The following is a 15,814-nucleotide window of genomic DNA, read 5'->3' as shown; positions in this document are numbered from 1 at the left end:
TTTTGTACTTTTAGTGGAGATGGGGTTTTGCCATGTCAGCCAGGATGGTCTCGATCTCCTGACCTCGTGATCTGCCCGCCTCGGCCTCCCAAAGTGCTGGGATTACAGGTATGAGCCACCGCGCCCAGTCTCCTGACTAGTCTTTTTTTTTTTTTTGAGACGGAGTCTCGCTCTGTCTCCCAGGCTGGAGTGCAGTGGCCGGATCTCAGCTCACTGCAAGCTCCGCCTCCCGGGTTCCCGCCATTCTCCTGCCTCAGCCTCCCGAGTAGCTGGGACTACAGGCGCCCGCCACCTCGCCCGGCTAGTTTTTTGTATTTTTTTAGTAGAGACGGGGTTTCACCGTGTTAGCCAGGATGGTCTTGATTTCCCGACCTCGTGATCCGCCCGTCTCGGCCTCCCAAAGTGCTGGGATTACAGGCTTGAGCCACCGCGCCTGGCCCTCCTGACTAGTCTTAATTCAAACCAACAAATGGGGAGCAGAGGGGTCAGAGAGCAAGAGGTCATCTGCCTAGGTGCACAGGGCTTTGAGGAGGTTTCAGATGTCCCTGGGCCTAAGGTTTAGGAATGGAGGGAGGTGGCCAGAAATCCAACACCCCCTTCTCGCTCTTCTTTGTTTTGTTTTGTTTTGTTTTGTTTTTTGAGACAGGGTCTCATTATGTTGCCCAGGCTGGAGTGCAGTGGTGCAGTCACGGCTCACTGCAGACTCAAACCCTCCAGCTCAAGTGATTTTCCCACCTCCACTACCTGAGTAGCTGGGACTACATGCTCAGCTATGGTTTTTTGTTTTTGTTTTTGTTTTTGTTTTAGACTACATTTTGCTCTTGTCATTAAGTCTGGAGTGCAATGGCATGATCTTGGCCCACTGCAATCTCCCTCTCCCGGGTTCAAGCGATTATCCTGCCTCAGCCTCCCAAGTAGGTGGGACTACAGGTGTGTGCCACTTCGCCCAGCCAATTTTGTACTTTTAGTAGAGACAGTGTTTCACCATGTTGGCCAGGCTGGTCTCAAATTCCTGACCTCAGGTGATTCACCCGCCTTGGCCTCCCAAAGTGCTGGGATTATAGGTGTCAGCCACTGCTCCTGGGCCCAGTTAATTTTTTTTTTTTTTTTTTTTTTTTTGAGGTGGAGTCTTGCTCTGTCGCCCAGGCTGGAGTGCAGTGGCGCGATCTCGGCTCACTGCAAGCTCCGCCTCCCGGGTTCCCGCCATTCTCCTGCCTCCCGAGTAGCTGGGACTACAGGCGCCGCCACCACGCCCGGCTAATTTTTTTGTATTTTTTTAGTGGAGACGGGGTTTCATTGTGTTAGCCAGGATGGTCTCGATCTCCTGACCTCGTGATCCGCCCGTCTCGGCCTCCCAAAGTGCTGGGATTACAGGCTTGAGCCACCGCGCCCGGCCCCAGTTAATTTTTTAAAATGTTCTGTAGGTATTGGGTCTCCCTATGTCGCCCAGGCTGGTCTCAAACTCCTGAGTCCAAGCAATCCTCCTACCTTGGCTTCCCAAAGTGCTGGGATTACAGGTGTGAGCCTCTGTGCCCGGCACCAACACCCTTTCTGTGAGAGTTAGAGAATTGATAGTTAGGACAGGCCCTGCCCCAAACCAGGCTTTGTCTAACCCTCTAACTTCAAAAGGACAGAATCTTCCACCACAAAGTGATGCATTGAGCTGAACATCTCAGGGCCAGAGAGGTGAAAAATAAACAGGCCTCTTGATTCCAACCTGTAGTTTTTTTTCCCACGTGCTCTTTCTTCAGCACCGACCCCTCAGAACTCTGAGGGAACAAGAGAGGGAGGGAGAGCCAAAGAGAAGCCAAAGACTGGGGAAGCCCCTGGTGACCCCTGCCATGCTTCAGTGTGGGCGAGTGGACCTTCCCTTCCTCTCTAGGTTTGGCTCAGGCACTGTTGTGAGAAAACAAAGTGTGATAGACCTCCAAGCCACCTTCCCAAGGCCCCAGCACCCCCACTTCCAAAGGGATAGGCTATAGAAGTCTGTGGTTTTTCCATACACACTGTCCCATTAGTCATGAATGAATTCTTTTTTTTTTTTTTTCAATCTTTTTACTTCATGGCCAACGTAATAGCATTATTCGTGAATTCAGTCATTTGGTCTACAAACATTATCTGAGGACTTGCTATATGCCAGGCTCTGTGGACACCGAGACAAACATGACACCTCTGGAGCCCCTTGGAATGGGGTTAAGAACATGGCCAACTCTTCAGCTCTGCCACTTACTTGCTGGGTGGCCTTTGGAAGCTATGGTATCTCTTTGTGTCAGTTTCTTTTTTTTTTTTTTTTTTTTTCTTTTTTCTTTTTTTTTTTTTTTTTGAGGAGTTTCACTCTTGTCACCCAGGCTGGAGTGCAATGGCGCGATCTCGGCTCACTGCAACCTCTGCCTGCCTGGTTCAGGCAATTCTCCTATCTCAGCCTCCCAAGTAGCTGGAAGTACAGGCGTGCATCACCACGCCCGGCTAATTTTTTGTGTTTTTAGTAGAGACGGGGTTTCACCATGTTGGCCAGGTTGGTCTTGAACTCTTGACCTCAGGTGATCTGCCCACCTCAGCCTCCTAAAGTGCTGGGATTACAGGTGTGAGCCACCGTACCCAGCCTGTGTCAGTTTCTTAATCTGTCAAGTGGGGTGATGGTAATATACCAACATAGAGGTAAGCACTATGGAAGGAGTTGCTATTATTATTTTTCTTGGCCTCAAATAACTCCTGTCTGGTGGGGTAGATGGATATGAGATGGACCATCACAGTGTCAGGGGTAGAGCTGAGCATGGGGCGCCCTGGGAGGCCACAGGCGGGGCTGTTCCCTGGTTTGCACTTCACAAACATTTATGGAGAACTGCTCTGTGCCAGGCTCTGTGCTGGCCACTGGGGACACAGAGATGAACAGGACACATTGTCCACTCATCCCCGCTCCTCCCTGCCCTCCCCTCTCCCTCTTGGAGCCCAGTCCAAGAACCCTGCACTGAGGGGGGCCACGAAGGACAGAACCAACCACAGAGGGAAAGGCATGGCCTGGGAGCTGGGAGTCAGAAGATGGGTCCTTATCTGCCAAGGCTGAGGGACCTTGGGCACTCCCCAGTCTGTTTCCCCACTGTAGCCTAAGAGAGTTGGACATGATGACCCCTTTGGTCCTCACCCACTCTGACAGGTGGTAAATACACCCCACCCCAAAAAGGGCTTTAAAATCTCCCCAAAGTCCAGCCCCAAGGCCATCTCAGCCTGATGTCCCACTGAGGCAGTCGGGGAGGAGATGCCTGCCTGGCGCAGACTGGTACTGCCCTGCTGACAAACTGGCACAATTTCACAAGAAACAGGGGGGCCTGGATCTAAAGGCGGGTTGTTTGAAGGGGGTGCGGGGTGCTAGGGGAAAGGCAGCACCAGCTCCCACAGGCCCTATTCATGTCTCTCTCCCGAGACGGTGAGAGCAGGATCATTAAAACCGGGCTTTGTCCAAATCCCTGACCAAGCCAATATCTCACCTTTGAACCCCTGCAGCCAACAGAGCAGGGCTTGATGCTCCTTTGGAAGGAAAACACCAGTGAACTGAGCCCTGGCCGAGTGCTATAGGCCAGCATGGGGCAGGGTGGGAAAGATTGGAGGAGTAAAGAAATAGAACAGAAGACAAGCAACCAAGCTGTAATCCAGCCAGAAGCTGACCTTGATCTTGGGCTGTGTACAGAATGGATACAGATTTGGGGTGGGAGTGACAGCGGTACACAGCAGGTCCTGAGAAGCCAGATAGTGAGGGTGAGAGCAAGACCCTGGAGCCAGACTGCCATGTTCCTACCCTGGCTCCACAGGGCACTGGGGGTGTGATTTGGGCTGCAATATTAGCTGTCTGTGCCTCAGTGTCCTCAACTGTAAAATGGGGATAATAATGGTATCTACCTCTTAGTGGTATTGTGAGGATCAAATGAGGGAGTTTTTATAAATCCTGGCCAGGAGTTTTTGCTGTCTGTGTATTAACTATGAGCTACACTGTGAAAGCAACTCCCCTTCCTTAAAAACACATTTTTTGTTTCCAGGCACCAATGCTCATTTGAATATATTTGCTGGCATATTTGATATCTCCAATGACCATCTCCAGATTTCTACATTGGAATCCAACTTACAAGAATCCACCTGACCCACTATACTGCTGGAAACTTCCCTGCATGGCTAGCCTGGGATGCTGCGGGTCACAAGCCCCTCCCTAGAAGTTCTCCTGAGTATCTAACTGCAGTCCCTCACATTGTAACTTCTTCCACACTGCTGCTTTGTAGTCTCTCTTTTAACCTTGCACATCAAGAAGTGCTTCTGAGTATCCCTGCAATGAAGGATGAAGCAATCTACTACCCACTCCTGCACTGCTCTGCTCAGAACGAGCACCCTCCCTCACTCCCACTCCCATCCATGCCAAGAATGCTGCACTTCTTCCCCATGAGCCCAAGGTCAGCCCGAGGAGAGGGGCACAAGCACGGGGTCTCTTCCCCCCATCCAGTCCTTCTCTGCTTGGGTTGGGATCCACGCAAGCCTGACCCATTGCTGTAGTCAGACACCTTCCTAATAGCTTTACTCCCCAAGCTTCATCTTGTGCCCTGACTACCTTCAAGCGTCCTGGGTTCTTGCCTGGGCACTCTCACTACATAGGCTCAGACCCTCTCTGTGAAATGGGACACCAACACCTACCCTGCCCACTCCCATTCTTCCTGTTTATTATTATTGAGGCCTTTGAATCCAGCATTGAATGTAGAGGATTTACTGCTCCCACGGTTCCCAAGAAGAGGTCAGGGCCTCAGGTGCAGGATCTTGGAATTCCCAGCCACCTTGGGGTGGACCCAACCACACTGTGGGCAAGTGGAAGACACTGGGGCTGGGGACCTTTGGGCTGCCTTTGGAGGTGAAATGACTGGTTATATAATCGAGATTCAAATCGCATGCCAATGAGTACATGGCAGTGAGAGCCGTCACTTTGGGGAACGGGGTCTGTTGCCCTGGCAGAGGGGAGAACTACATGGGATCAAAAGCCACTCACCCCCAGCTAGGCTTCAGGGTTAGGGTGGAGACAGAGAGGGGTGCAGGGGATAGAGATGAAGTATGTGTTGTTGGTGGGGGACTGAATCCAAGGGACTCATGCTTAATGACCTCCACCCCCACCCCCCGTCCATCCTGAATTTCAAGTTCATAATTAGGAAACACACTTTGGCTGAAGGGAGTCCGGGAGAGATGCAGATTGAGGGAGAACTGAACACGTCCAGCAACCAAGGAACACACCAGTCTCCGAAAGAGTTGCAAGCAGCAGATCCCACCTTCAACACTGCCTGGAAAGCTGGGGAGGAGAGTCCCCAAGTCTTTCAGCCCTGTCTAAAGAGGAACAGGCCTCAGCCCAGGCCTTGACCTCAACCTGGACCTCAGGGAATTTCTTTTCCGAGCTCAGGGAAACTGTTGACCTGACAGTGTTCAACCCTTCAACTTAGGAGCAGGGAGGCCTGCTGGGGTGCTGCTGCAGGGCGGGCAGCCAGGCTCAGAGGTAAGGGAATGACCCTAATGGGGGATGGGGCCGGGAGGCCCCTGCTGGCCCCTCCCCAGACTCAGCAGCTGGCAGATGAAAGAACCCAAGCACAGCAGCCTAGCGCTGAGTAATGCCCCTGGCACCCCGCGCTTTGACCCACCCACAGCCGGTCGGAGAGTGCAAAGGGGAGGGCAGCCGCGCCGGCAGAGCCGGGGGTCCCAGGCCTGTGTCTATAACTTCCCCAGGACCCAGGAGGGCGGCGGAACCGTGCCTGGCAACCCGTCCCGCAGTCCGACCCGGCAGGGGGCGAGTGTGGCGCGGGGAGGGGGTGTTCGGACGCCTTGGGGGAGGACGTCCCGCTACGGGAACCCCCTCCCCCACTCCCTCTCCCTCCAGCTGTGCCGGGCCTCGCCAACGGAAAACGAAAACTCGGGCAGAGGAAACGGCGGCAGGCGCCCCGCCTGACAAACCCGGACAAAAGCCGCGGGCCTCCCGCCCCTGCTGCCCAGCCGCTGGGGGCCTGGCACCGCCACCCGGGTTTGTGCCCCCTGCCCTGGCAGCCCCGTGCCCGTCCCGGCCCCTTGCCTACCTTCCTCCTTCCCGCCCCTCTATCCCGGACAGCTCTTGCTCGGGACCCCTCCCGGGCCTGCCACCAGCTGAAGCTCCCCGCAGCGGTGCCCGCGGTGCCCGCTCCCACCGTGCGCCCCAGGCTGTGCAGGGCGAGCGGGGTCGCAGCGACCCCGGCCTGGCCGCCCGCTCCCCAGCAGCTACCGGCCCCGCCCACTTCCCTGGCCCAGCGTCCTCACCTGTGGGGGCCGGGGCTCCGGGCGGGGCGGGATCCCGACCAGGCAGAAGGCGACTCCATTCATCGGGTGGCAGCGGCGGCTCTGTGGCCAGGGCACTGCTGGGGGCGCCGGCAGGGACCCGGGAGGGGCGGGGCCGGGGGCGGGGCCCAGCGCGGTGTGGCTCCCCCCCGGGGTCCGCCCCCTCGCCCCTCCCCCTTCCCACCACCCACCCCGCGCTCCCTTCGGGGTGAGCCGGTGGCCTCGCTCAAGGGCCACAGACCGGCAACTGGGCTGAGGCAGGGACGAGGGCTGCCTGAGAGTTGAACGTCAGAACCCAGCCTGGGGAGAGAGGCGGTCTCCAGGAGACGCCTTCCCGGCCTCCAAGGGACCGGCCCAGATAGAGGGCCATCCAGGCCCAGGAAAGAGGACAAGGGCACCGAACCCAGAACTAGCACAGGGACAGGGAGGGAGGGAGAGGGAAGCAAAGAGAAACAGCCAGCCAGAGATGGTCAGAAACAGAGATCCAGAGACCCAGAAAGAATGAGAAAGGGAGAGACAAGATAGAGACAGCGCAGAGTGAGGCAGAAAAGGTGAGAAACAAAGATGAGGAGACCCAGGATCAGAAAGAGGGGGAGACAGAAAAAGGCTTAGAGGCCTTCTTCCCTTTAGAGACCCCTAGACATTGAGACACGAGGGCAGATTTAGTGCAGGGGGCGGGGAGACAGGGTGCCCCTCAGTGTAGGGTAAGCCCCTTCCAGCCAGAGTCTCAGCCCAGGATCCCAGAGAGGCAGGGGAGTCGAGGATAGAAGAGAGGCTGGCAGGTGCCTCAGACCTTCTGACCCCCACCCAGCCTGTCTCGGGGCTCAGGCCATGGGGCCAGCCCACAGTCCTGCTCTGCAGTGAACAGCAGTGACAGCAGAGGCTCCCAGTCACCAGCACCCCACAGCCACCCTTCTTGGCTTCACTCTGACCTCGGCCTAAAGAGATGCTCTGGTCCTCAGCCAGCTTCTTTCCTTGTCCCCCAGAAGGACCCCCTCCAGCCCAACTCCTGACAGTCTAGGGAGGGACAGTCCTTCTGTCTGTCTTTCTTTTTTTTTTTTTTTTTTGAGGCAGGGTCTCACTCTGTCACCCAGGCTGGCGTACAGTGGCAAGATCTAGGCTCACTGAAACCTCCGCCTCCCAGGTTCAAACGATCCTCCTGCCTCAGCCTCCCCGAGTAGCTGGGACTACAGGCCCATGCCACACCGCCAGCTAACTTTTGTATTTTGGTAGAGATAGGGTTTCACCAGGATGGCCAGGCTGGTCTCGAACTCCTGACCTCCAGTGATATCCGCCTGCCTCAGCCTCCCAAAGTGCTGGGATTATAGGTGTGAGCCACCACACCTGGCCTTGTCCTTCATTTCTAGAAAATAGCTAGAAAATTCTTTCTACAGCCGGGCGCGGTGGCTCAAGCCTGTAATCCCAGCACTTTGGGAGGCCGAGACGGGCGGATCACGAGGTCAGGAGATCAAGACCATCCTGGCTAACACAGTGAAACCCCGTCTCTACTAAAAAAATACAAAAAACTAGCCGGGCGAGGTGGCAGGCGCCTGTAGTCCCAGCTACTCGGGAGGCTGAGGCAGGAGAATGGCGTAAACTTGGGCGGCGGAGCTTGCAGTGAGCTGAGATCCGGCCACTGCACTCCAGCTTGGGCGACAGAGCGAGACTCCGTCTCAAAAAAAAAAAAAAAAAGAAAATTCTTTCTACTGTCTAACTCCCATTCTTCCTGCTTCTTACTTCCTACAGCTTATGCTTACCTCTTTCCCATGCCTTTTGCAGTTGAAGTGGCTTCCATATTCCTTTCCCCAGATTATGTAGAAAAGAAGGCAGAGGATAAAATAGGACTTGGAGAGAGGAGGCAGTGAAAGCGGGAAGGCCAGCTCTGCCTGCTGGAGTTACCACCTTCCTTGGACAAAGAGATCCCTGAGAGCCAAGCAGCCCCAACCCCCACCCTTTTACCCTTGATCAGGGTTGGGAACTCAGGTCTTAGAGGGGTTGGGGTGCCCCAGACAACAATTAGGCCATCCCTACTCCTGTGAACCTGAGGAATGAGATTCTGACTGGATTTTAGATCATATGCTTCATTTAATGTATTTTAAATCCCCTGGTGGTCAAGAGAAAGGGATTCTGTTTCATAATAATGGAGGGGCAGTTAAATGGCTCCTCTCCCTTCCTCATCCCTTTTCATCAAGGTCATGTGCAGCCAGAATTAGCCTCCACTTCTGGAAAGTCCTTCCTGCTGTCTAACTGTAATCTGTCATACTCCCTGGATTTTCTTGCTTAACTTTCAACCAGGTCCCTGTTCCTGCCTCTTTCTGACCTGTAGCTCCAGTGGTCCAACACTTGTTGCCACCTTGGCTCAGAGGTCCTTTCCTCCCAGGATAAAGGGTTCTCTCTGTGAGGGGGAAGGGTTGGCATCTGAAATCAGACTGAACTGAGGCCATGGGGGAGGAGGGAGGGTGGTGGCCCTGGGGTGCCCCTGGCTCACTTTTTCCAGAGCCTGATGCCCTCAGACCCTGCAGGAGGGGGTGAGAGGAAATGAGCTCACACTGACCGGCAGGCCAGGCGAATTCCTCCCTCCACAATGCACTGCAGAGCCTCCCCCACCGGCTCCCACTTCCCAGAAAGTGCGGCTCTCTCCCCACCCTGCTGCCCTTCCCACCTCTTCCTGCACCTTGACCTGCACCCCCACCCTGTCCCAGCCCACCCCATCCATCTTCTCTAGCCGCTCTTCCTCCTCACCTTCCTCTCCATTCCGGCTCCCCTTCCTCTCTCCACACTCCGGGTCTCACTTCATGCATCCTGCCATCTGCCCCAGCACCCACCGTATTCCTGTACCCTCTTTTTTGGGGTTTGGAGCCATAGAGCCCAACATGGGGAGAGTCTCCCTCATTGAGGACCCTCCTCATACTCCCCCTCTTTCCAAATTCCTTCCCCAGCCCAATCACCATCCTTCATTCACAAAGGTCTACTATGTGAGGGGGTAGAGAAGACGAGGGGGTGGGGTAGTTGACCCTGGGAATACAGAGGTGAGGCCTAGATCCTTCCCTTGAGGGGCCTGGGTCTTCTCCAATTGTGACTCTAAAGAACCGCCAGCACAGGAGCACATTCCACATGCGGCTGGAGAAGCAGAGGAGGCTTCCCCAGGAGGTGCCTTGAGCTTCTTGGGCTTCGTGGATGGGGCAGGGGAGGGTGGGAGTAGGGAAAAAGGCCCTCCAGGGAGAGGGATGCTTAGGGTGAACCAGGGAGGCAGGAGAGAGCAGGCTCCGGCATCGGCATTGTGGCTGGGGCCAAGTGGAGGGTGCCTGTGGGCAGGAAGCATGGAGGGATGAGGAAGGAAACACAGGCGGGGGTGTGATGGTGAAAGGGCTGCCCAGAGGTGCTTCCAGGCTAGCCTGGTTTGGGGCAGGGAGCTGAAGCAGCGATTTTGCCATGGCCACCATGGCACGTAAGGGGAACAGGAATGGAGGGCGGCAGGCAAGGGGATTCTGGGAGAAATATACCAAGGCAAGGGGCAGGAGCCACAAACAACAGAGGCTCTGGGACTTGGTGAGCAGGAGGAAGGAAATGGAAGAGTCCAGGGCAAGGCCAAGGCTTGGAATATCAGGTTGTCTAGGGTGTTCACAGAGAGAGGGGACAAGCCAGGCACAAAGTCCTTTGTATGTGTGATCCCAGTTAAGCCTCACAAAGGCCTGTGAAACAGATCTCAATCCTCATTCTATGGATAAGGAAAATGAGGCCCAGAGAACTCAAGTATCTTACCCAAGGCCACACAGGATTTGAACCCAGGCATTTGGGCTTCAGGATCCACACACTTAACCAGCAGGCTATGAGGCTGGTGGAATTGTGACAGGCTGCTTAAACCCTGGGTCCTATCTTCTGGAAGAGAGGCTTGAGTTAGAGACTCTGGTAGTCCCTGAGACCAGGGGTGTGGTTCAGATTCTCCAGGGAGACTGAAGAGTCGGAGGAACCCTGGGCTAGGAGTAGGCAGAGAAGGAGGAGGTAACAAGGACTGGGAGGAAGCAGGCAACCAGAGAAGGCGGCACTGTGCGGGGCAGAGACAGCAGCCTCGGGGGCCAGTGGGTGTGGGGGTCAGACTATGCAGGGAGGAGGAGCCCCAGGGAGGAGGGAGTGGAATCTGCCCACTGAGCATTAACAGGAAGGGACAGGCGGGCGGCACAGGTGGGTGTGGACAAGGCAGGTGTCTGTTTGGGTGGGGAAGACGTCAGCAGGCTGTTGGGTTGAGGAGCAGGTGCTAAGGAGAGAGAGCTGGAGGGGACGCAAGGAGGGCATGATGAGCGGACTGGAGGAAAAAGTATCTGGAGGCTGGGGCTCCAGAGGAGGAACCCGGGTTTATGATGTCCTCAAAAGAGCACCGAATCAAGAGTCTGAAGACCTGGGTTCAAGTTCGTGCTGCACCCTCCCCGCCCCCGGAAGCTGTATGACTTTTGAGAACAAGTACATTCTCAGAACCTCAGTTTCACTCTCTGTAAGATGAAAACAATAAGGCCTTCTCGGTCTGCCTCTGATTTGAGGCTCACATTTGACAAAGAATCGGAAAAACTCGGTGAGCTGAAAAGGAAAAACCATAATGTATGAAAGGTGGGTTATGGGGCACGGGCACCTACACCTGGCCCCAGTTCAGGCCCTTCCACCAAAGGGGAAAGAGCATCCCCTGGTGGAGAAGGACGGCAGGGCAGGGCTAGAGGGGACAGCAGTTCTTGCACTTTCATGGCTTCAACCCCCAGGTCCTCTACTTGTCCCCTACAGGCAACATCCCCACCCCAGTTTGTATCTCCAAAGGGAGAGGGGCCTCATTTAATCAAGTCAAAAGATATTTATTGGCCAGGCGCAGTGGCTCACATCTGTAATCCCAGCACTTTGGCAGGCCGAGGAGGGCAGATCACTTGAGGTCAAGAGTTCAAGACCAGCCTGGCCAACATGGTGAAATCCCATCTCTACTAAAAATACAAAAACTTAGTTGGGTGTGGTGGTGTGTGCCTGTAATCCCAGCTACTCAAGAGGCTGAGGCAGGAGAATCGCTTGAACTGGGGAGATGGAGGTTACAGTGAGCTGAGATCATGCCACTGCACTCCAGCCTGGGCGATAGAGCGAGGCTCTGTTTCAAAAAAAACAAAAAGCAAAAACAAAAAATTAGCTGGGCATGGTGGCACGTGCCTGTAGTCTCAGCTACTTGGGAGGCTGAAGCAGGAGAATCACTTGAACCCTGGAGGCAGAGGCTGCAGTGAGCCGGGATCGTGCCGCTGCAGTCCAGCCTGGGTGACAGAGCAGGATATCCTCTCAAAAAAAAAAAAAAAAAAAAAAAAAATTATTGAGCACCTAGTCCATGCAAACTGCTGTGTTGGCTGGTGGGGAGGGAACCGTCTCCATATTCCACGGAGGGCAACAAACACAGCAAAGGGTGCCTGCTATGGTGCTGAGGTGGTGGTGCAAGCACAATGTTGAGCAAAACAAGAAGGAGCCTCCACTGACTAGGGGAGGAAGAAGGGGTCTTGGGAGGCAGGCAGGGTTTGTCCTAGACCTCAAAGCCCTTACTAGCAAATGTCAGAGAAAGGAGGGAGAAGGTGGGGCGCAGGCACTGGCCACAGCCCCAGACATCCCATAGAATGAACCTCATTGAGCATCTTTAATGATGGAGGGTAGGGCAATGGTCCACTCAAGATGATGCCAGTTCCCACTCATCCCTGGTGTCAGGTCCCCTGGGAATCCTGTGAGAAGAATCCCACCTGAACACCCCTCGGGGAGGGAGGCTGAAGACTCGTGGCCAGGCTGGGGCCAAAGAGCTCTGGTAATCTGCCAAGCAGCTGGGGCCTACGCAGGAAACCTCTGGACAGCTGGCTACGGTGGGAGCAAGAGGCTGCGGTTTCTCTGGGCTGGCAGCAGGGTAAGCAATCCATGCCCAGTGAGGCCCCATGTCAGGGCAGGAGGTGGCCGACAGAAAATCTACCCCTGCCACTCTGAACTGGTCATCTTTAGGGAAACCAGGTTTGGGAAACCCAGCCCAGCAGGCTCTTCACTGTGTAACACCCCATCAGGGAAGGCCAGTGGCATGGACCATGTGTATAAGTGAGTGTGCGCAAGGCTCAAAGATGCCTTACAAAAACCATGCTGTTGCTCAGCAGGGGCTTGCAAACACCAAGACAGAGAGGAAAGGAATTAAAATACGTTGAGCACCCACTATGTGCCAAGCTCTTTATAAACATTATTTCATGTAGTCCCCATGACAACACTAAGGTGGGGATTATCGGCCCCGCTATGTAAATGAGGAAACAGGCCCAGAGAGGCTAAGTAGCTTGTCCAAGATCCCCCAGCTGGGATTCAGGATTCCAGCCGAAGTCTGATGTTGCTCTTTCTATCAAATGATCCCTCTGGGAAGGGTCAGGCCAGGGAGTTCATTCCAGCTCAGGATGCTAAATTCTGCGGTTCTACATAGGGCTTTTCAATTCTTCCTGCTTCTGCTCCAGGCTCCCAGGCCCTGCCTAGCCCCACCTGGTCCCTACACATCACTGCACATGGGACCCACCCTCCTCCCTATCTCCATTTTGCCCTTCTGGAAGGGAGGAAGGAAAGGAGCAAAGAGGAAAGAAGGGGAACATAGAGGAAGGGAAGAGAGAGGAAGCGAAGGGGAAGGGATTAGAGAGGAGGCTCCCACCTCCCCGTCGAAGCTCTGGAAATCCCCCTGCAGCTGCTCCCCTCTCCTCTGTCTGGCCCTGAGCCAGCCCTGGGCGGGAGTGTTGGGAGTCAGATGAGGAGAAAAGAGGGGCGGGACTGACCACAGTGAGGCAAGCCCCTCAGTCCTGGCACTCACCCCACCCAGCAGTTCCAGCCCCCGTGAGAGATTCCAGGCATGCTCCCCTTTAAGGAAGCCCTCCATGCCAAAATCCACACATACCAAACAGACACATCGGCGGCTCACACACTATAAAAGGATTCTTTGCTTTACAAGAGGGCTCAGCACATGGGAAACTTAAAATAGGAGCTTCCCCTGGTGCAATGAAAGAAGCTCTGATTTCAGACGCAGTCCACACACACCATGCTTCCGGCGCATCCAGAAAGCTGGGCGTTAACCACATCAGCCTAGGCACCTCGGAGAGTGTGCCGATCATCAAAGTCCATGTCTGTGGGCAGAGACCTCACAGTCCAGGGGACACGCTGAGCTGCTGTGCTTGGCAGAGGTGTCCTAGGACTAGAAAGGACCAAGAAGCCACCACTCGGCATAGCTGGCAGATTTCACAGCAGCCCAGAGAGGATGAATGTCTAAGGCTTCCCAGTGATTCTGTAATGGAGCCAAGGGCAGAAGCCCAATGTCCTGACTCCCCTTGATGCTTCTCCTCCCAGGGGAGGCGACAGGGGAGCAGGCTCTGGTCTGTCCTCTGGGAAAGGGGAAGTGGCTGATTCCTAGAACAGTTCCAGAGGGCTGATGAAGGCCAGTGATGGGCAGATGGGCTATTTGGAGGAACAACTCAGGCTGAGCTGCAGGCCTGGTGAGATGCATTTAGGATTCTCTAGACAGGAAGTAGTAGTGGCCCCTAGCCCTGCCCCTCCTTTTAAAAAAAATCCAGGTGAAATTCACATAACGTAAAATTAGCCATTTTACAGTGAGCAATTCAGTGGCATTTACTACTCTTCCCTCCCTCCCCGCCCTACCACTATTTTTGTGTTCAGTCAGTTATGACAATAGCAGCCAGGCCTGGTGCTCTGGGGAGCTGCCATTGGCCATTTAAATTAATGCCCAAGATGCCAAACAGGCCTGGAAACTGGACCAGCCACAGCCCCGCCCCAGACTCACGCCCAGCCCAGGGAGGATGCCCAGAGCACTTTATGCCTCCCACTGCCCCTCTCCAGCCCCCCAAAACTTAGGGTCACCCCTTCCACAGACTCTATCTCCCCCTGACTCCTCACCCTCCACTCCTCCTCACCCCTCTCCTCACCACCATCACAGGCCACCCACGGGTCCTCTGCCAGAGTGACAGGGGGCCTGTGCTCAGCCTGGAGGGGAGGGTCTCAGAGCCAGGGCCCCCAGCCACTGCTTTAAGCAGAACAGCCCCAAAAAGCCTGGGCCAGGAAAAGAGGGGAGTTAGGGCGGCTGAGCACTGAAAGGCATACCCCAGACAGAAAACCCATCCCACCTCTCCAGACCCCACCCGAGACCTCACCCCAAGTGGGGGTTGGGAAGGGAGTAAGGCAACCCCTGGAGCAGCCCCCTCACTCTGCCCCCCATCAGGCTGCTGGCCTGTCTTAGATCAGGGGGCTGCAAGTCAGGATAGAGCCCCTTGCTCACCAAAGGGGACTGGCCCGGCTTGTCTGGGATTTGCTGAGCTCCGTGAGGGAATGAGAACTCTGACCAGAGCGGGTCTTCATCCCCGCCCGCTGAGCCCAGCCCACACTCAGTGTAGTCTGATGGAGCCTGTGTGAAAGGAAGGCATCACCCACCTCCTAAAACCTGGCTGGGGCTGCAACTCTGCCTTTGGGGTGCATTTGGAGAAAACCTCCTAGCCCACCCCATCTTTTCACTGACATGAAATGGTGGCAGCAGCTGCTGCAGCTGCTGCGACCGGGAAAGGGGGGGAGCTGGGATGGAAGAAACCCCTTGATGTGTAGGGGGAGGGGACCAGTGTATCTTGAGGTCCCACCAGGAGGGACTGGGGGTCAACGAACCAGTAGTCATATGGCACAGAGCCCACCCACTCCTTCGTACTGCAGAGCCTGTAGCCTTCTTGGGCTTGGGTTCAGGGAGCAGGGGCTGTACCCTTACCAAGTGGGAATGGGGGTTTCTCAGTGTGGGTGATCTCTTTCTGGAAAGGGGGTGGGGAGAGAGGTGTCCTCTGCACACGCCTCCCTGGGTGTCAGTGATAGGGGAGTACTAGTGTGTGTGTGTGTGTGTGTGTGTGTGTGTGTGTGTGTGTGTGTGTGAGAGCTCTGTGTCACATCAATCCCATCCCTCCCCCAGAGCCCCCGCCCCGACCGGAGCTCCATTGCCCCAACCCCTCCCTCGGTGGCGGCCCCTGGCGCTCGACGAGCCCACCTCGCCGGGTCACAACGCCCGCAGCCCTCCCTCCACTCTCGGCAGCGCACCCACGCCCAGCGCCCGCTCACCTGCTCCATGCTGGGCCCTGCTATGCCGTCCTCGCCGCGCCGGCCCCGGGGGGCGCAGGCGGAGGCGGCCCCTCCATGCGCCCTGTCCGGGCAGCTGCACCCGGCGACCGCCAAGAGCAAGGAGCGCCTGGTGTCAGCGCCCGAGCCCCCTCCCCGCCCCGCCCCGCCGGCCCCGCCCCTCAGCCCGCCCCCTCCCCTCCTCACCCCGCCCGGCCAGTGGCAGCACCGCGCACCGGCAAGCACACGCGCTCACACGCAACTGCACAATCGCACGCACGCACACACTCGAACACACACACAACGCGCACCCGACCCGCGCACATTCCGGGCTCGCCGGCTCCTGCACCCCCTGTTCTGCCAGTCCTGGGGGCGCTGC

At 56.0% G+C, this 15,814-nt stretch overlaps 1 protein-coding gene across 12 annotated transcripts in view; it reads right to left on the bottom strand.

Moving 5' to 3' along the window:
* The window catches only part of ARHGAP23 (Rho GTPase activating protein 23), a 95,618-nt gene extending 80,025 nt beyond the window's left edge, over positions 1–15,593 (bottom strand). For 8 of the 12 annotated variants that reach the window (XR_012425765.1, XM_065531442.2, XM_065531449.2 and 5 more), the window contains exon 1: positions 6,304–6,388. Coding sequence is in view for 7 of the 12 variants with exons in the window: in XM_065531449.2 (XP_065387521.1) it covers positions 6,304–6,366 (63 nt within the window). In the remaining 5 variants the exon portion in view is untranslated. Of the gene's footprint in view, positions 1–6,303; positions 6,389–15,438 lie in introns of those variants that run through there. The other 4 variants (XM_065531443.2, XM_074019441.1, XM_045374900.3 and 1 more) reach the window with 1 other exon arrangement.
* Between the last annotated feature and the right edge of the window lie 221 nt (positions 15,594–15,814).

Source organism: Macaca fascicularis, chromosome 16, assembly GCF_037993035.2.
Source record: "Macaca fascicularis isolate 582-1 chromosome 16, T2T-MFA8v1.1".
NCBI lineage: Eukaryota > Metazoa > Chordata > Mammalia > Primates > Cercopithecidae > Macaca > Macaca fascicularis.
The sequence above is the reverse complement of the archived record's forward strand: the minus strand, read 5'-3'. Positions and strand labels throughout refer to the sequence as shown.